Source organism: Filicampus tigris, chromosome 14 (genome assembly GCF_054856515.1).
Source record: "Filicampus tigris isolate MCC_2025a chromosome 14, RoL_Ftig_1.0, whole genome shotgun sequence".
NCBI classification, from domain to species: Eukaryota; Metazoa; Chordata; class Actinopteri; order Syngnathiformes; family Syngnathidae; genus Filicampus; species Filicampus tigris.
This window is the reverse complement of record NC_141230.1, coordinates 6,733,293-6,753,329: the sequence shown is the minus strand read 5'-3', so window position 1 is coordinate 6,753,329 and position 20,037 is coordinate 6,733,293. Positions and strand designations below refer to the sequence as shown.

The 20,037-nt window shown below is 42.5% G+C and overlaps 1 protein-coding gene across 2 annotated transcripts; it reads right to left on the bottom strand.

Annotated features, from left to right (window-relative positions):
* Positions 1-111: 111 nt before the first annotated feature.
* On the bottom strand, positions 112-18,824 carry sf3b1 (splicing factor 3b, subunit 1). 2 transcript variants are annotated; one of them, XM_086051403.1, is made up of 24 exons: positions 18,715-18,824; positions 18,023-18,198; positions 17,779-17,880; positions 15,913-16,027; positions 12,119-12,198; positions 11,827-12,039; positions 10,646-11,108; positions 10,224-10,345; positions 9,849-10,046; positions 9,662-9,763; positions 8,512-8,691; positions 8,328-8,414; positions 7,504-7,774; positions 7,255-7,400; positions 6,875-7,021; positions 6,519-6,644; positions 5,229-5,450; positions 4,973-5,155; positions 4,781-4,892; positions 4,536-4,656; positions 4,320-4,451; positions 3,322-3,594; positions 2,782-2,998; positions 112-667 (listed from the first exon to the last, which is right to left on the bottom strand). In XM_086051403.1, the coding sequence occupies exons 1-24, from the start codon at positions 18,740-18,742 to the stop codon at positions 509-511; spliced, it is 3,975 nt and encodes a 1,324-aa protein (XP_085907529.1). In that variant the 5' UTR covers positions 18,743-18,824; the 3' UTR covers positions 112-508. The 2 variants fall into 2 exon arrangements, with proteins under 2 accessions (XP_085907529.1, XP_085907531.1); XM_086051405.1 differs by lacking the exons at positions 15,913-16,027; positions 17,779-17,880; positions 18,023-18,198; positions 18,715-18,824 and adding an exon at positions 12,539-15,179.
* Between the last annotated feature and the right edge of the window lie 1,213 nt (positions 18,825-20,037).

Sequence of the window (20,037 nt, the reverse complement as noted above, 5' to 3'; positions counted from 1 at the left end):
TAATCTAAAAGGTCTTGTGATGGTTTGACTGAGGAACAGATTTCTATTTTTTTTTTCTTTTAAGAGTTGTCATGACTTTTCCTTCATGAATGCATATTTCTGAGGCGCATGTGCAAACAAGTGTACAGAAACCTTTTATTCGGTTAAATAAAAACAATCTAATCGTAAGAACAGGGACGTGAAATGGAAAAAGGTACGGAGCAGGGAACAACCAATCGGATTGAATGTCTATCAATACATATGAAATATCCAAATATTTAAAACAATTCAAGGATCAAACTGCTTTCACCCATTTTCAACACAGATGGGGGGGAAATAAGGGTGGGAGGAGGGCGGGGGCAGTTATTGGAGTACATACAGACTTTAAATGTTCTTTGCTGGATTTCACCTACTTTAATGCTCAGTTTCCACTGCAAGAGCGAGCCTCAAGGACAACAGAGGGTCTGATAAACAAAACTTTGGGCAGCAAATACAAACCAAACTAAAAAGCAGGGGAACAAGAGCATTTTTACAAGACATAGTCCAGCTCGTAGCGGATGTACATGTTCTTCTCGTCGTTGTACACCTGAGGGTAGTGCGCGATCAGGGCATCCTGGGAGCCGATATAGATGGAGTTGTAAATCTTCCAGTAGACGTCGCGCACCTTCCGTGCAGGGTGGAACAGACCCTGAAAACACAGGACACGAGAGAATGCTTGATTTTTCTAAGAATTAACAAGACAGATATGAGGAATTTGATAAAAAATAGTTAAGTTCATTTTTTGAAGAAGGTTAAGAAGCAATGTATTAGCTTGGTGCACAATTAATTTTGACCAGACTAGTTTGTAGTAGGGAAAAAAACAAAAAAAAAACAAGTCAAAACCTTTTCACACAGCCATCCTGCTAAATTGGCATATCAGAGTCGTCCAGATCAAGCAATAGTCAGCATGTGCCTTTCACACAGTACCCAGAGAAGTGGGATATTCCTGAAATTTTGTGTGAATTCACAAAGTTGTGACAAAATCGAGCCGTCATATCATGCATGAAGTTGACAGCACTAGTGTGACGTACGTAAGTTGCGTAGCAACAACTGCTTTCAACTCATCGGGAAGGGAGAATTGTGGGGCCTCACTGATTAAATCGGCCGGCTGATTTAATCGGTCAATATTAGCTCTTTTAAAAATCGGCAGTTTTTATTTTCTTAAAACGCATGAACACTTTTCAACATAGGAAAAATATAATGACGTGCAAACATTCCAAGAAATTGCCAGAATTTGTGAAGTTAAATACTGAAAGATTAAGTACCGTAAAACAGTCAAATGTTCTGCACGCAATTCACATCTTTAATGTTATAAGCATTAAGGGACATTTTATTCATTATGTATTTTTTAATTAATCGGTCAATTATTGGTTATGGGAATTTTATTTGCCGTCACAAAAAACGATTTAAATGGGAAAATCAGTTTTGATTTGACCAAACTGAATCAAAGAGTGACATTTTAAAATGTAGCGTCCTCGAGTTATATCGCACCCCATGCAACAATATATGTATTGAAACGTCTTCTATGAGATATGCACATCAGGTATAAATCAGTTTTGACAATCCTTCTGAATTGAACCAAATCAAATTGTTTCACTTGTAAATGTACCGTACTTGAATCGTATCATATCACATGTATTGAAGTCTGTATCAAATTGTCTTTTATTGGGGAGGTGCACACCCCTAATCGGCACCTTTCACATAGAACAGCGGCTGTCACAAACCCAGCTTTGCCAGGGTAGTGTAAAAGGCATTCAAGTTACAGCGTCACGTCACCCCTTTCAGACTGCCCGTAATTTTTCCCTGGCCTTTTGTTCTGTCACAGGGAATGTGTGGAAACAAAGGCCACTTGGCTATATTTGCACACCAGACACCGGTGTTGACGTAATCTTATTGTCAGATTGCTAGTTGTCATGTTGGTGGCAGATATCGCTGTGCACAGTTGAGCCAATATCCTGCTTTGTTGGGATCTGTGTTAGAAGCTTCTGATGCCTCCATTTTGCGGGTTCTCGGTAGAAAAGAGGCTAATACATTTGCATCCCCACAACTTCATTTCTTGGATCTCTCATAAATGTGGCCTTGAAAGTGTTTCAATATTGTGAACTCCTGCTATATTGCACATGCAGCCATATCTACGCTTTTAGTGTAGTACCACGTTGCGCCACAACATGCCAGGCAGCACTGTGCTCTATTCAAATAGATTTAGTGCAATTAATGGCAGGAAGCAAAGGTCTCCAGCTACAGTAATACTATAATTTCAAACAGGTACACTTGTTCCAACAAAGCAGAGAATACATGCCTGTGAATATTGTTGTATGTACTGCTGCTCTATGTATTTTGAAGTACTTGTCTGATGGTTTCGAATCACTGTAAATTTATGCTAATTTAGCCGGTCTGTAGCATTTCACATTATGTTAGCGTTAACCCAGCAGCTGTCCACCCATCCATTTTCTGAACCGCTTATCGTCGTCATAAAATGAAATTATATGGTTATGGTGAACATTTTGGTGTTTAAAAATCCAATGTTTCAGTTTAACAGTAAATTTCAATTGACAGAGAACGAAAGGGCTTGAAGCAAGCACACTTTGCATGATTGAATACGATGAAATGTATTTACCGCACGTGGGAGGACTCAACCATTTTTTGGTCTTTTTTTTTTTTTTTTTTTTATAAATATGGAATCTTTATAGCGTGGATTTTGGCCTATCATAGGTAAGTCCAGTGCAATAAACGGGATGTTGACTGCGCTATCAAGCTGTTTACCTGTAAGCAGTACTGCAACATGCGGCAGGGCCCGATGGCGACCCTCAGGCCTTCCAGGGCGCCCATGACAGCCTGGATGACGTGAGGCGACGTCTCAAACACGTTGGGCCACACGTAGTTGAGCAAGTGGTTGAGGGAGTCCTCGCAACCAAAACCGTAAACTCCCAGGGACATGTGCTGGACCACGGCGCTGGCAGTTTGCCTGTGGACCAGATCTCTGCGGGAATGCGTGACAGATGGGTTAACAAGCTGTTCATTTTCTACGCACACAATTATGTTCCAGGTCAATTTTGACCCGGAGCCAAGAATATTCTCACTATAACTGTCTACATGAAATTATGAACAACAGAGCTTTCTCCAAACACATTCATAGGATGTCTGACATTAATAAATGAATGATTCAGCCAAAAGGGCCGTGTATTTTTCAAGCTGTACACCACTGTTTCTTAATAAAACATCAACAATCTATTTGATGTTTAACTGAACACATTGGAAAAGACCAATTTTATTATTTAACAATAAGTTAGGTTTACTAGTTACCTGTCCATAAGCGCGTCCTCCAGGAGAGGCGTGACGGCATAGATGTAGTCCTTGCCCATCTCGCCAATGTACTCGAAGAGGAAGGACAGCGACTTGAGCACGCCGTTCTGCACGTTGAGCTCGGGCACGCGGTACTCGTTCATGAGCGCGGGCAGGACGGTGAAGGGAGAACACGTCTCGGCCACGATGGCGATGGCCACCGTGGTGCAGACGCGGTTCTGACGCTCCTGCACTTTCAAGTTGTTGAGCAATGTGGCCAAGACGTCGTGTGGACTGGGAAGTGGGAGGATGGCAACGCCATTAATCAATCACATTTTTTAATCGCTGAGTATGTCAAGCCATAGGAAAAGTCAAAACTAATGGTGGGGAAGTTAACTCTGAATATATGCGCGGTTAAAATGCTGCATGATTTTCGACATTCTACCACAACGAGATTCGCTTGTGATCTTCTGCAGGGACTGTTACAACTGTTTAGCTAACTAATTAATGAAAACACATTTATGTCATACATATGTAGAACTAGCATTCTCAATAGTTACTGCGTTATAATAAACTCAATGCTGACAAACTTTATACAAATTCAAGATTTTTTAGCAGTCTGACAAGGTACCAGTTTTAAAAAGACTTTTTTTCAATTAGTTTCAGAATGCAAATGGTTTTGTATCGGTTGTTATTTTGTTGATTAGATCTTTATATTCGAGTGTGATATTGAGCCCAGGAGTCCTGTTGTCCCTCCACACACACGCGACCATATAGAGAAGAACAGATTACTTCCGTATCTTCTCAACATAATCGGCTACGGAACTCTATCTTAGCCATTCAAGGCACCTCTCAATACCGTACAGTATTTTCTATAAATTTTGTACTTGCAATTTTATGTGTGTTTAAAAACTTCTGCAGTGTGTTTAAAAAGACACGTTTTGTTGTGCATGCATGTTTTCAAATGTTTCCGTGTGGAAATAGTGAAAGCAATCATGACACCACTTGCTGGCGCTCACCCAATAGCCTTGGCGATGTAGCCAAATGTGTTGACAGTGGCTCGGCGGATGGCCTTTTTGTGAGCCTTGAGAAGTTCCAGCAATTCAAAGCAAATCCTCATCCACTCTCTGGCTGACACATATTCGGCACCCCTAAAATAAATTCACAGAAATCACAAGATGAGATGTGCAATCATGTCTGGGTGGGTGCTTACTTTTGGGGTAAAGAATGCTAACCTGTCCGCTATCCTGCCCACCAGGTCGATGCAGTTCTCCTGCACTTTCTCATGTCTGTTCTTCAAGATGGGAGTCAAACGAGGGAGCAGGTCTTTGATGGGGGGAGTCATCTTGTGCATACCTGCAAAGAGAAAGAATATGGTTAAGATTTTCTTTGAACATGAGAAGGTCATGTTTTTTGTTGTTGTTTTTTTTTTTTTTTTTTTTTTTTTACAGGAGCGACTGTGCCTAACGTGGTGACATACCAATAACGTTTACAATGGCCTTCAGTGCTCCAAGGATGCTGCCCAGTACTTCAGGGTATTCTTCCCCGAGGTATTCGTACAGCACCACACCCAAGTGACCCATCAGCTTCTCCTGCAGATGCAGATAGAAAATAAATGAGTAATACGTTTTGGGGAAATCAACAATAATATCTAAGAGGCTTTCCAACATACCTCCTGGCATGTCTTCATGACCACGGCGGTACGCGAGATGAGGTCAGCAGCCTGCTGACGCACTTTGGCCGACTTGTTGTTGAGACGCCACAGCACCGTGCCGCAAATCTGAGGCAGGTATGGCTTGACGCGCTTGCCCAGGGCGTTCACCACCGTGCCGAAGCCGTTCAGCATCACCGAATCCTGCCAAGGAGATTAGATTCCGTGAGTAGATTTGCATACACGTCAGTAAATGTTACATCGCTTTTGCGCTCACCTCTGTGGTCTGCTCTTGGAAGGCGTACAGGATGCCGTCAATCAACTGCTCCTCCAGCTTGTGGTCAATGTCGGCGGCGCCCAGGTTGCCCATAATCTTCTCGATGGTCTCCATCACCATTTTACGGTACTGCTCCGCCTCATCTTTGAGGTCATCCACGATGCGAGAAATGATTTCTGCGGCTCCCACCTTGTTGGCCAGCTCTACTGTGGTGTCCACCAACTGCATTGAGTGCAAAACTTTGATTAGCTTTAGCATTGAAAGCTATTTGAGAGCGAACCTCCGCATGTTGCCGGTTAGGCATAAGTGAATTTGCACATTTTCTGGAGATCATATCATCCTTTAATTGCTGCTTTCAGTGCCTTGCTGCCATCTTGTGGCATCTATTTGAAATTACAAATGCAGATTTTCACTACTCGCAGCAGGGCTCATCCATAAGTCTAGCCAATAGTGGAGGTTTACTGTATTTAAACGATTTATTTAATGAACACAATTGTTTCGCCCAGTCTGCCTCCATTCTTAATGTTTTGCTGTATTAAGGTCTTTTCACACTGCACTTAGGAACACCGCCGTCAATTCATTCATTGTGCATGTGATTCGAGGGCGCCAGGATAGAATTCCTCGACGAGTCACATCGCAACATGTAAGGTGCCCACACTGCAACACTTTCTTGGATAAAAAAAAAAGTTCTATTTGAGAGTGTCAGAAGACACAGCCAATAGGAGAAGGGACTGGCAGACTGATTTCAGAGCATTATGTTCGCAGATTTGGGCTGTAAATGGCATTGGGAAAATAGAGGAGAAAAGGAGAAGTAATTACTAATGTGGCATTCCAGTGTCCCAAGTTTTTGGAACAATTGAGAAATTACATACCAAGACAGAAAAATGAACATCTTCGTGGAATTTTAGTTCATCAACGAGTTAGACGGTCAAGGATCCTGTGCCATTAGTATGGGATTCTTCATCATTTCTTCTTTTCCTGCTGCTCATATCTTCCTCCTCAATGTAAGCAAGTGCCACAATGACAAATATAAAGTATATTGTCGAGGTGCGGTCTACTTTTCATCGAGACCAGCAGGAAAAGCTTCCAATACTTCCTGGTAGGCTGCTGCGTTACTACTTCCAAATATGGGCAAGCTTGCACCAGGGTGCTGGCGTCCTTGCCCGGTGCAAACACCAAGACAACCAAGTGCAGTGTGAAAAGGCCTTTCGGCTACTCTATCATTCCCATGCCTTAGTGAAAACTTGGCTTTAATACTACTTGATGGATTATGTTTATGTGGGTGCTAACCTGTCTATAGTTACGTCTGTCCAAAGCCATCCGGTGCTGCCAGAAATGCTTGAAGAAAGGGGGCAGGATCTCAGTCTTGATGTAGTTGGCCTCCACACCATCGGTGCCACAGCACTGCTTCACTACCTACAACATGAGACGGAGGCGCTGATCAGAAGGGGACAAATTTGAGAGAACTTGAGGTTGTCCCCAACGGGTTGCAGGGTGAGAACAGAGAGGACACGTGTCGGCTCTGGTAGTTCTCATGTTGGGAGTTCATCTAGCGAACTACTAGCCCTGATTCAACCACGCACAGGTAGAACAGGCGAGAATGAGTCGCACGGTAGTCTTACATATTTGTGACTCGTGCTTCTTACCTTTAGAACAATCTTTTTCATCTCCTCGTCAGGGGACTGGAACTCTCTGATGAGGATTAGCATCACCTCTCGGGTGTAGTAGTTGGCGTACTCGGCGTCCATCAAAGGGATCAGGTAGCCAATAGCTTTGAGGAAGGCAGCCAAACCCTGGCGTCAAAAGGAGAAGACGATCGGAATTAATTCAAATTCAACTCACTCACATTGATTTATGATTCAGTGCCGTGCCAGTATAGTATTGGTGGCCATTATTCTGACCTCCACTAACAGCAACAACTCCAAAGAGATGTTACAGCAAATAAAAATTCACACGGTGGCCATATTCAGGCTTCACGCTGGGTGTTGATCTTGCACTGAATATGTCATGTGTAGTGGCCATTCACCTTTCCTCTGTGCTGTCTGATACCCTTCCAGAGAGGCTTGAGCACTGAATCAAAGGATTCAATACCATAAGGTGTAGCAGCTTCAGCCAGGGCGGCAATGGCCAGGGCGCTGATGGTCCTCACTTTCTGCTGCTCATCCACCAGACCTGCACCACCACAGCCCAAACATTTGTCAGTTAGTCAACAAGAACGAGCAACACTGTGGTGGATCCCGTAGTAACGCTCATCTTGCTTTTGAACGCCACTGACCGTGCTCGATGATCTCAACCAAGCTGCGCAGGTGAGGCAGGATGGCGCAGCCCATGAGGATGGCGATCTGCTGCACGATCTTGATGCCCGTGTGCCGCGCCTGCCACGACTTCTTGCTTTTACACACGGCCTTGAGGAAGGGCAGTAGGGAGGGGATACCCAGGGCGGACGCCACCACGGCGAAGGCCCTGGCGGTGGTGTTTCTCACATACTCGTCCATATTGTCGATGTCGGGACGCATGGTGGAGATCATGGTTGCCAAGCCAGCCGCCTGGGAACACATGGGAGGTTATGCAATCAGGACGGGTTCAGGATATCATTCAAAAGCACCCTTAACACAGACTCTTAACCATAGGTAATTGTTGCTTATCGGAGGTCGGAAGAAAGATTTCCGGAAAAAGCATAGAAACTACAGCCCTGCACTGCCTGCAAAAGTAAGCATTTTCCACCCATTTTATAATATTGCTATTACATATAAAAGTCAAGCCTCTGGAAGCACAATGAAGTGGTTCTGTGTGCGTGCATTGTTTTCATACAACAATCAGGAACAATTTGTCTCCACTGCTAAATATCATTCATTCATTAAACCAAGTCTGATTTCGGCCCATCGACATGTTTGGAGGTAAACGCGCATCCGTAGAAAGATCAATTGTATCCAGCGGGTGCAGGGTGAGAACAGGCGAGGCATGAAGGTCAGGTCTGCTAGCTCTCGTGCTGGTGTCAATCTAGCGAACGACTAGCCCTGATCTGACCACCGACAGGTCGAACAGGCGAGAATGGTTCGCAGGAGGCGGCGAAACGTTCAAAAATACGTTCCACGTTACCTTTGCCAAGTTGGAAATGATCTCTCTGCCTTCTACTCTGGCATAGTAGTCTTCATCAATGAGCAGGGGCTCAATCACCACCAGGATCTTGGCACAAAAAAAAAAAAGACAGTTAATCACTTTTGCATATTTATTTCACTGGGAAAGGTACTTGAGGTGTGCGTGTGTGTGTGCGCATGTCTACCTTGTGTACGTAGGGTCGAACAAGGTCATCAAGTTTGTAGAGAATACGGTCGATGACTTTCACCAGCAAGTGGCGTTCTTGGTCCTCAAGGGTGGGGGACATGAGCAGTGGTAGGATCTGGTTGAACAAAGGTCCTGCTCCAAACTCACGAGCTTTGTCTGTGATCTGACGCAGGGCCGCCTGAACAGAGAGGGAGACAGGATCAAACGACTGCTTGCGTCAGGAGTTGACATCGCGCTTTCTTCACGGATGACAGGATTATTGTTTGCTGCTCCCCGCAGAACATGACGGTCCACACACAGGCACCGCCACTGCAAACAGCAGCTGGATTTAGCAAAAACTGATACACACCGTCGCCACATGCAGGCAGAGTGCTGGTTGCAATCACTTCTTTTATGCTTTTTGCAGATTGTCTCTGATATTCAAGATGTGGTGGATAGAGGAAACAAGAGGACCACGCAGCATTTGTTAATCAGCTATCATTTGAAGGTCAAAGGAATTAAGCTATTTTTGCGTTTTCCTGTACAGTGGTATCGCTACTTACGAAATTAATTGGTTCTGGAAGAAATTTCTTAAGTTGTGTTGAAAGTTGTGGCCATGCTCCCATCGTGAGGTACCTTTTCATGGCATATATTACAAGAGGCAAACTCCACAGAGGAGACATGTTTCACTATTTATTGTCGTGCGCCTCCGCAGAGGGGGAGGGGAGGGCGGCGGGGGCGCAACACTGCTTGCAGGCTGGCCTCTCATGGCTGTAGGCTTCGAAGCATGGGCTGCGGGTGATCGGATTTTTTGATCGGCAATAAAAGGCTTTGATCGAATATGCCGATCACAGAATTTTTCACGAAAATCGGCCAATCATTATCGGTGCCCGATCGATCGGAGCATACCTAATTCTTGTGTTGGGAAAGAGCTTAGGTTGTCTGTGGAAGAAGCTACAGAAGGTTTGGGGATCATTTTCTATTGAAAATATTGAAACATTTATGGTTGAAACAAATACAGGCAATTATGTGTTCTCATTTTGAAATGTGAACAACTTGTAAGTCAACTAGCATCACAGAATGGTTTGTGATCGACTTTAAAAACACTTCTTTTTAGTATTATTGTACATTCTGATAGTTTGGGAAGGACGAAGGTGACAAGTACCAACCTTCCTCATAGGTGGAGTTCCGTTTTTAATCTTCAACAGCAGCTTCATTATCTTTCTTTCTTTCTGTTCTTCAGGGCTCAATGTGGACTCATCCACCTCAACCTAACAAAGACACATTCAGAAATGTTGAATTATCAGCAGTCCGGATGATGGATTACATTTTATGTGCATGTGACGCAGTTCTCACCAGCAGTTTGTCAAAATACTGGATGTCATCTGGTTTGAGGAAGGGGAGGTTTCCAGAGGGTTGGTCATTCATCTGTTTGGTGGTGCGGTCCTCCACTTGCATGTGGAAGCCCGTCATGCCGCCAATGGGGGTAGGCGTTGCCGAGAGCTTGCGGGCTGGCGTGCGGATGGGAACGTAACCAGCTGGTGGAGGCAACACCTGCATGGAAAGACAAAGAGGGAGCATGAGTAATGGGTGCTGAGCCAAAGTACTAAACTGCTCGTGGGGCTAAATTATTATTTATTATTATTATTATTCAAAACCAGAATATCGCTAAGCTTGTGTGCAGCAGAAAAAGGTAATAGGGTGGTGTACGCAACAGAATGGTGCACAGACCTTGTAGCCTTCAGGAAACATGGCATCAAGCTCGTCATCTGTGAGAGGCCGGTTTCTCTCGTCGATCTCCCGCTCCCACCTCCACGCCTGCAGCTGCTCTGGAGTCATGCTCATCAGGTGACCTGCAATGCCAGGACAAGGGTGTGAAGTTGAACACTCAATTATCCCGCCAGATTGCATTGAAAGCAATTGTTGTTGTCTGACAAGCACTTCGCACCAAATAATCTCAGGATACCATGTCGCTGTGTGAAAGTGTACACAGATATGGCCATATTCTGCCTTTGCTGAGTTTTGTGTATGAGGCTCTAATATGACAATTTTGTGTAAAAGAGGCTTCATAAGCTTCAATTATTCATATTACACCCAAGAGACAAGTGGAAACCAAGATAATAATAGACATTTAGACTACAACACTTCTTTACCGGGTGTTGGGGTAGCCATGTTCATGGCCGGGGTCCCAATTGGAGTCTTTCCAGGGGTCAGCAGTGGTGTTGAGGAGCCCATCTGACTTGCGGGTGTTTCATCCCAGCGAGATTTCCTCTTGCTGGCTCCTGGAGTGGGAGTCTCCCCCACGGACTCATCCCCCCTGTCTGTACGTGGGGTTTCAGCCCAGCCGCTCCCGTGTCCAGGGGTCTCCCTCTCCGTCTTTGGCGTTTCATCCCAGCGGTTCTTCCGGACGCTTCCCGTGGCTCCGCCGTGGCCGGGTGTGGCGTGACCTGGTGTGTCCCTGCCTGGCGTGGCCGCGCCGGCCGGTGTGTGGCTGGGCGTCGGGTCCCACATGCGTGAGCTGGGTGTGGCCCCGGGGGTTTCGCTGCCTTTGGGCCGGCCGGGGGTTTCGTCCCATCGGCTGTTTGAAGGTGTGTGTGCTGGCGTGTGTCCTGGAGTCTTTAAAGCAAGAAAAACATTGATAGTGACTTTTAGGAGACCCCCAATTAGAGATAGACCAATATGATTTTTTCAGGGCCAATACCAATACCGATTCTTAGTAGTCAAGGTGGCCGATAACCGATATTTGGAGCCGATATTCATTTTCAGCAAAAAGGAAAATATTGGCGTCAAAATCTAAAAAAAAAAAAAATTAAAACCCTTAACTTTGTTGAAAGGTCTTTCAGTGTATGATGATTGAACTATTTTTTTCTGATTTGCATAATGTTGATTGTTTTTATTATTATAACTGTTTGCCAATATACATCTTTGTTGGAAAATTCTAACAAAAAGGGAGTTCCCAGGGTCATCAGCATGTCTTCAAAAGTTAAATGAAAATTTAACCAAATAAAGAAATAAGTCCTCCAAAATGAGAGAAATTTCATTTATCTTTGTTATGATTTCAAACAAAAACAAAAGATGCTGAGCATTTCTAGGGTCAGTAGAATCTCTTATGAAGTTAACTGAAAATTAAAATAGTTCCTTGAAGTTCCGACAATTTTAAATTGATTTATTTATTGATTTATTTATTGATTTATTTATTGATTTGGGCCATCAGATTTTTTAAAAAGACCAATGCCGATATTTGTTAAAACACAGACGCCGATAGTGAGCCTGGCCGGTAATCGGTCTATCCCTACTCCCAATGATCATGTTTGACATGTTTGGCAAGACACACCTCAGCATTGGCATCAGCCTGGTCCCAGCTGGACATCTTTTTGGGGGTAGAATTGGTAGGAGTTTGGTCGGCTGTCTGGTCCCAGCGGCGCTTGCGTTTAGCAGCGGCGGCGGCAGCGGCGGCGGCAGCGGCAGCTTGGCTGGCAGCGGACCCATTGACAGCTTTCAGGTCACCTGACTTGGCCTTCTCTGCGAGTTGCAGGCGTATCTCTCTCTGCACATGCAAAAACAAAAATTACTTAACACAATAAAAGCAACATCCTCTTGGCAAATTTGGGATTTCTTTTCCATACCTCCTCTTTGGACAGGTTCTGCTCTCTCATGACGTCCACATAAGACCTGACCTGGAGCTTGGGGTCCGGCGTTTTGCCTCCTGCGCGAAAGAGCACCAACAAGAACAAAGGGCACTGATTAGTGCACGCTCTCGGGACCCACTTATGTTATTCACACCAAGCACAAACACAGCCAGCTAACCCTGATTCTCTTTACAAATGTATGCTCCTGTTTTTAAAAACAGTGAAATCACAGAATATCCTACTGAGTTAACCTAAAATATGCATGTTTACCCTCTCTTACATAGACATAGCATCATAGGAAAAAAAACAAGCAGATACATGGAGAGCAGAGCTTAAGTTTGTGGTGCTTTCTTTTAAGTAGATATAGCCATCACTGATGCAGAGGGGGTCCTGGGCTGCGCTCTTCAGAATACGTACACTTTCAGTGCCAAGGGTCCTTCTGCAGTCAGACTTCAACCAGCAGAAAAGCAGCCTAGAAAATTTCTCTTTACCATTAGTAACACTTTGGAAAAGGGTTTGAACTCACACACAACAGTATACCACCTGTTTTGCATTGGTTTGTGTCACTCAAAGAAACGAAGAAGAAGGGAAAAAAATTAAAAAAGGAAATCAAAGCATCTTCTTGGGGGACAACAAAAAAATTGTGAAGTCAACAAAAACGAAGACTTGATTTTGAAGCTTGTCTTAAATTTGCATCAAAAATTAGGTCAACTGTCAGAGCGACGTTTGCTTGACTTCATTATTTATCCAACTCAAATTTGATCTCGACTTCCTTTTTGATAAAAAGGTAGCAAGAGAAGTATTTATAGTCAAGACAAATAGTTTCTTAAATAGGCAATTAAAAAAAATTAAAGAGTCTTTTAGAAAATTAACAGAAGCTCCAGCTGGGTTCAACGACTCTGAGCAAGTGGACCCTGACCAAAACTGACAAGTGCACAGTTCTCTCTGTGTCCCCCATAACCTACACAGGATGAGTTGCTGCGCTCTTAACAGAGTGCAGTACAGGACTGGCAAAGCAGTACTGCTGTAGGAGAGAAATTAAGGACAGTTAGTATGGGCCTGTGGTATGGTGGCACACAATTTGCTTAGAGAACATATTTCTATTTTACAGAGAGCCTTGTAAAATAAAAATATATTTTTACAACAACAACGTTTGTACACAGAGCTCTCTTTGCTCTCTCTACATGCTGGCTCCTAATCAGCCTCACCCTAAACACTATTGGTAATGCTGACGCTATTCAAACGGCTCAACTTGCTTTGTGGTAGAAAAGCATTCTGCTTTTGTTTATATGTTGCTACTAGGGATGAGCATAACCAATCACAAGTTGAGAAACTTAGATTTAAGTATTATATTGATTGTGTGGAATTAACGACTGATTTATCTTGAAGCAACTGCGTCAAAATGGAGTGCACTGCCTGGGTGCAAAGGCAGTGTTAATTTAACTCAACTAGTCTGTTGTCAAATAATGACTGACCCTTCAATTGTCCCCAGAGGAGAGATCCACTTAAGACCAATATAAAACTCCTGCAAATAAACACCCTTTTCCCTCAGGGAAAAAAAACAAACTTTTAAGCCCATCTGAACTCTGTTGCACAACAAAAAAGCAGCACCAACCAAGGCATTGAAATGGTCTCAAATTAATTTAACAGTTGCATGTTGTAAACAAATTGTTAATCATCTTCCATAACAGCCAGCCACTCCATAATGCTTTATGCATCTACGTGTGTAGTCCAAGGAGACACACACAACAGCTCATTCTGCCACGATTATTACAATTTATCTAGGTTTGACATACAGTGGTACCTCTACTTACGAAATTAATTGGTTCTGGAAGAAATTTAAGTAAAACATTTTATAAGTAGAGACGCGTTTTCCATTTAAACGCCCTAATCCGTTCCTAGCCCCCAAATATTGAGACGCGAATGTTTTATAAAGCATAAAAATGCTTGAAAACATGTAACAAATACATGTTACAATTAGATAATTGAACAATAAATGAGAGTTGTGCATAATGTAAAAAAACAAAGAATAGAGTAAGGAATAAAAATGATGGTTGTTTACCTTTTAATTGCTGTCCTCATCGCTTTTTGCCCTCTTTGGTTCATGTTCTCTCTCAGAAGTGTTTTTTGCCTGGCGTTTTGTAAAGAACTGATTTAATAACGTGGCGACTGTCGATACATTACGGTCATATTCTTTGGCGAAATCAACCAAACGCATCCCTCTTTCATACTTTTCTATTATCTCTTGCTTTGTTTGTATGGACCAAAAAAACTAGCTTCTCCTTTTTTCTTTTCCTCGTTTCTAATTCACATAAAACTATTGGAATACCTCATGGCCCGAGGGGCGCATGACAAGTACGCTGCATAGACATATCTATCAATCTACCTGTCTATCTGCACACATAGACACATAAGGTAGAGGTCCCTCTTAGCCAATGGGATGCCAGGAAGATGCTAGGCTAGCCAATGGCAGCTATGAGCATGTTGCGTTCAGGAAACTCTGGAGCTGCGAGATGCGGCCCATATTGCGAGTATCAGCCCATACTTTTACCTTTCGTATCCTGAAATTTCTTTCGTAACTAGAGGCAATATTTTCCTGTTGAGGCGTTTCGTAACTTGAAAATTTCGCATGAAGAGACGTTCGGAAGTAGAGGTACCACTGTATACGTATTTGCATTCGAGTAAATCAACACACACAGACTACATGAGGAAACGTGTTTTTAAGCTGTGTTTTTAAAAAGACTTCCTTTAGTACCATGGCAATTTCAGCCATTGAGAATTAACAATATAAAAATTGCAAATGTTAATTCACCCTTCGTTGATCAACTGTGTATCATGCCCACCCCTAGTGGCTACATACAGTGAAGGGTCATAGGCTTAACATAGGTTAAGAATAACATTGTGCTATGCTGTTTCCAAAGTCTGGTTTGGGCGCAAAAACATTCATGCCTATTGTCTATAGTGACTGCTTAAAGCAGAAGTCAACCCAAACATATTTTTTTCAAGAATATGCTCCCAGCAGGCCCACTAGTTGAAACACGGCATTCTGATTAATTTTGCGTTTGTGGAATATAGGTTAAGCAGTAAAATGCATTCGTGCATTTTGCTGCTTAACTTATATTCCACAAACGCAAAATTAATCAGAATTCAGGGTTTCAACTATAGTGGGCCTGCTGGGAACATATTCTTGAAAAAAAATATGTTTGGCTTGACTTCTGCTTTAAACCTACACAGACTGTTCCCTCTTTCTGAACAGCGGCCTATGAGTTTGTGTGCGCTGCATTGCCGAGCAATTGTCAGGCGAATTATGTCGTTGGCTGAACTTGACAGGCTGCTGCACTTGACATATTGTACAATTTAGCCTGGCCGTCACACAGGATTGTTAACCCTTCGACTCACACAAACAACCCATCTGCTACCCACGTTTGTTAGGCAAATTATCTGATTTTGGGCATTTTAGCACCTAACCACCTCTCCCACTCAAAAGCATGGTAATCCTATTAGTTGTTTAGCTTTTTTTTTTCTTCCAAAACACGGATCCTTATCCACCACCTTCCTGCCCAAATAACTTGAGATGAGAGATCCAAATTAATAGCATTTTATAAAGACAAAAGACGACAACAAAGGATTGACCACAGGGAAGGCATACAGTCTGGGAGGCAAGCAACTGCATTGTAGTCGAAGGGTTGAACAGCTACCACGCTTGGTGATAAACAGAAAAAACATCAAAAGGCAGGGGAATAATAAAAAGGACCGTGTCATAACGGGGATGGGAAAAAGGCCAAATTTACCATCTGCAAAGGGGTCGAGACGCTCCGGCGAGATAATCATCTGCATGCGCCGAGCTTTGTACTCGTCCTCCCGCTCCGCAATCTTTTGTGGACGATGCTCAGCAAACGGATCATACTGCAAAAACAAACATAATATTTAACCTTTAAAAAGAGGCCAATGTAACTATGAAAGAGTGAAATAAACTGGTCGATATAAAGATTAAATTAACTCAATTTTAAAGATAATGTGCTTAGAAGGGCTGAGAAATGTTTGAAAAACTGTCACAATCTAAGTATTTCATATCAGTCAATATTGATAATTATTGATTTTGTTTTAAAACTTTTCTTTAAATAACAGTTAACTGTTTTTTGTACATTGTTATGTAGTGTAATGTGCAGTTTGTCCTCCATCAGTGCATTGCAAATGCGTATTAGCATTAGGTCTACGCCAAAGCAGTTGTTGACACATATTAGCCTTCATTCAATCTTCATACAATGTAAGTGAACGACTACGCTCTTGCAGTGCATACATCATCGTTGACCAACCGTCTTAGGACTACTTTATCTTTTTAGCGGACTCATTATTGCCATAGTCCATTCATATTTTATGTGCTTGATTTAACCTTGAGTGCGATGCCGGTGTCGGATAATGCTAACTACTGCTAGCATGTCAAAGGCAAGAACTCCTCTACTTGTACACCATGGCTCCATCCACAGGTTTTTAATAGGGTTATCATGCATAATATAATTTGATTGTAAGAGTCGAGTGGTCATTTATTTGAGCAAAGTTACGGCGCTGGCGCGCTGGACACGAGCATAGCGCACGGCCGCCGGGCCCGCGAGCATAGCGCACGGCCGTTTAGACATCACTGTTTAAATGTGACAGTCTTTCACTAACCTACAGTAACGCAGTAGTAAAGTCATGATTATGGTAAATATTTGCATTGCTGCAGTATATCAGAAGCATGCATGTTGAATATTGGGATACCGATATTATGGCAATATTTAACATGTACTAGGGATGTCACGATAGCCAACTGTCACGATACAATAATATCACAATATGAACCTCGCAATACGATAATTATCACGATATTGTGGAGAGGTTGGTAATATATAAAAAGCTCAGGATTCTGTATAAGAGCTCACAATATTGTTAGCTAAAACACACAAAAAAACATCTCATAAAAAAGCAAAAAACAATATTCTGTTTTTGAACATAATAATAGCATTCACACAGAAATAGGTTTGACCTGTCATGGGCTCCTACTGGCGATTCGTGTGGGTTTTAAACATAGGTGGCATTAAACTAAACTGTACTAGTAAACTAACCACCAGAAGGTGCTGGAACTGCACAAATGAAAAACAACATGGGCTTTTAAACAGATTTGCTGCTATTAACATTGTGCAACGATGATATACAGGTCTTGTAGCAATTTTAATATCGCAATATCACAATATTGCCGATATTGTACCGTCCATACCATGTACCCAAAGAAATTACATCTTTATTATCAAATAAAATAAAAAATAATCATGTGAAAATATAAGCAGGCTCAATTTATTCTTATCTAAGTAATTTACAGTTAGTAATGCCTCTATAAACTGTTCTCTTATTAGATAGCGATGCACATTTAAGTTTGCATCTGATTGGTTTAAGTCATATAAAACCATATAATTCCACATGAATTTATCACAGGTCTTTGCGATACGCATATTGCATGTGCCATTATTGCAATGACGATATATTTTCGATATTATGTGAAGCCAAAAATATATGTATGAAAAATACCAATGTATCACAGTAACTGGCTGTGCATTTTTGTGCAGACTATGTATGTATTCTTACACAGCTTACAATGTACATCCTCATTAGTTCTCACATACTTGTTCATCTGACTGAGGAATGGCATTGAGAATGGCCACTGGAGCGTGGTACCCTTGCTTTTTCTGACCCAACAAACTCGTCGCTGTTTCCTCTTCATCATCCTGAAGGGAAAAAACAACAACATAAGCGTAAACACAGAGTGCGACTGTGATAAGCAACTTGATCATGATAACCATCCACCCACGTTGCAAATAAGTAGAGACATATTTGTGAATATGTATAATAAGGGGGCAAACATCTTACGTCTTCCTGTTCGTTGGCGGCGATGGATGTGACATAGCCCTCAAAACGGCTGTCGCTTCCTCCATAGATTTCCTGGTCAAAAAAACCAGTGGAAACAAGGCCGACTCCCTGCTCATCTCCTTCCTCCACCAGATTGGCCTTCATCCCCTGGATCTCCAGGATCTGGGCCTCAATATCTACATAAAATAAATAAAATACAATACATGTTGAAAAGTGGTGCAGAAAACCAAGGCACCAAAAAGCAACTTCGCAACTTCGCTAAAATCACAGTGTACGAAATCCAAACAACGTGTTGTGGTAACTGTCGCACTGCTGCGTTAGCCTCGATGCTAAAGTTAGCATGAAACGCTTAAAAAAAAAATCTACAAGATGCTTCATTTTAAACTACTCGGCCTTGACCAACGGATTTTCTTCCTGAATGTCGATGGATCGACGGCGTAAACAACAAGTGCTGAATTGTGTGGACGATGTTAGGGCTAACATGCTAACAAGACGGCAACCAGCGCCATTATCTAAATCTGACCGCGTTGCGTCGTAGCCCGGCCCGTTGCTTTTCCCGTTTTAAAAAGAAATAGAACACGTACAGTCAAATGCTACAATTACATGATTATTCGATGAATAACATTTGTCGTAATATAGTTTTTGCTGGTTATCTGAAAACTGTGAAGAGGTTATATTCTAAAACATTTTACCGTCGTGTGTTTTGGCAATCTTCGCCATTTTGGTGGTGGTGATGGTTTGTTCGCGACTGAAACAGGAAGTCAGTAAATGACAATCTGGTACTGCTTGGAAAGGCGGGACATTCAGTACAATACTTCGAGTTGGTTGGACGATAACAACCTGTGCATGCCGACCAAACTCTTGTTTTGACCAATCATAGCAACGGATGAAAACGTCCTTTCCTGCATGCGCCTTGTTTTGATTAGATGTGTCCTGTTATCTCGATGATTGGCACAACGGAGAACGGCGATATTAATTAATTGCAGCCTCCATGCGTTCGCATCGACATTAAACAAACTTTATTCATTTATTAATTTGTTTGCATAGCACCTTTCATACATCCCATGTAACGCTAAGTGCTTTACATTAAAAAGGATATAATAAATTTAACTAATAATTTAAGATATATTTTTATTAATCCATTTTAATGTAAAGATAGCTTACGCTACCCCCCCCTTGCACCCACATTCTTGCAACAGATAACCATGACGTTTGTGTCAGAAGCATTTCCAAACTGTTAAAAAATAAAACAACTAAAGGCATGCAGCAATTGAAGGCAGCAAGCTATACAGTAGCTTACCTGCTAGCTTACGATCGGTTTGTTGCGAAACGTGTTGATGATTAAACAAACAAACATTGAAAGACAAAACAACATTTTGTTGTAGAATGGACAGGGGAGAAGGGGCTAACGCTGTTTTATAAATCATTACCTATGAGTCTGCCCGACTTCCTGCTCTTGCAGAGATGAACATATGAGCAAGCTCTGAATGTTTTTAATTGACCATAGTTTTTGTAATTACTATTTTTTGTATTAAATACTCAAAGGCAACTTAAGTGTATTGGAATTTTATTTGGACAAAAAAAAATTACAAAATACAAGACCCATAGAGAAGGAATTCCATTGGATACTTTCTTTCCTGACAGGGCTGCAGGGCAGTTCCTGGGACTCATATAGGAATTCCCTACACTCTGGTTGTATCCGTTGTTGCTCCATAGTGCAGTTGTTCGAAGCTTTTTAATTGAATTTTACGGCTGCAATACATTAAGATGATGGTCAGCCATCAGCCCTTGAGTAATCATGAGCGTCGGTAAGCGTCTTCGACTCGGTGCGCAATAGCACCACCAGGGGGTGGCCACGGCCGCCCCCCTATAAATGTATTGCCCATCCCACTGGCCACTCAGTACAGATTGTAGCAGCGGCATTATGCATTTCATCCCAAATGCACAGCCAGCCAGGAAAGCCTAACCTAGCAAGAGCCAGATTGATCATGTGAATCATAAATGTAGAAGCTTGA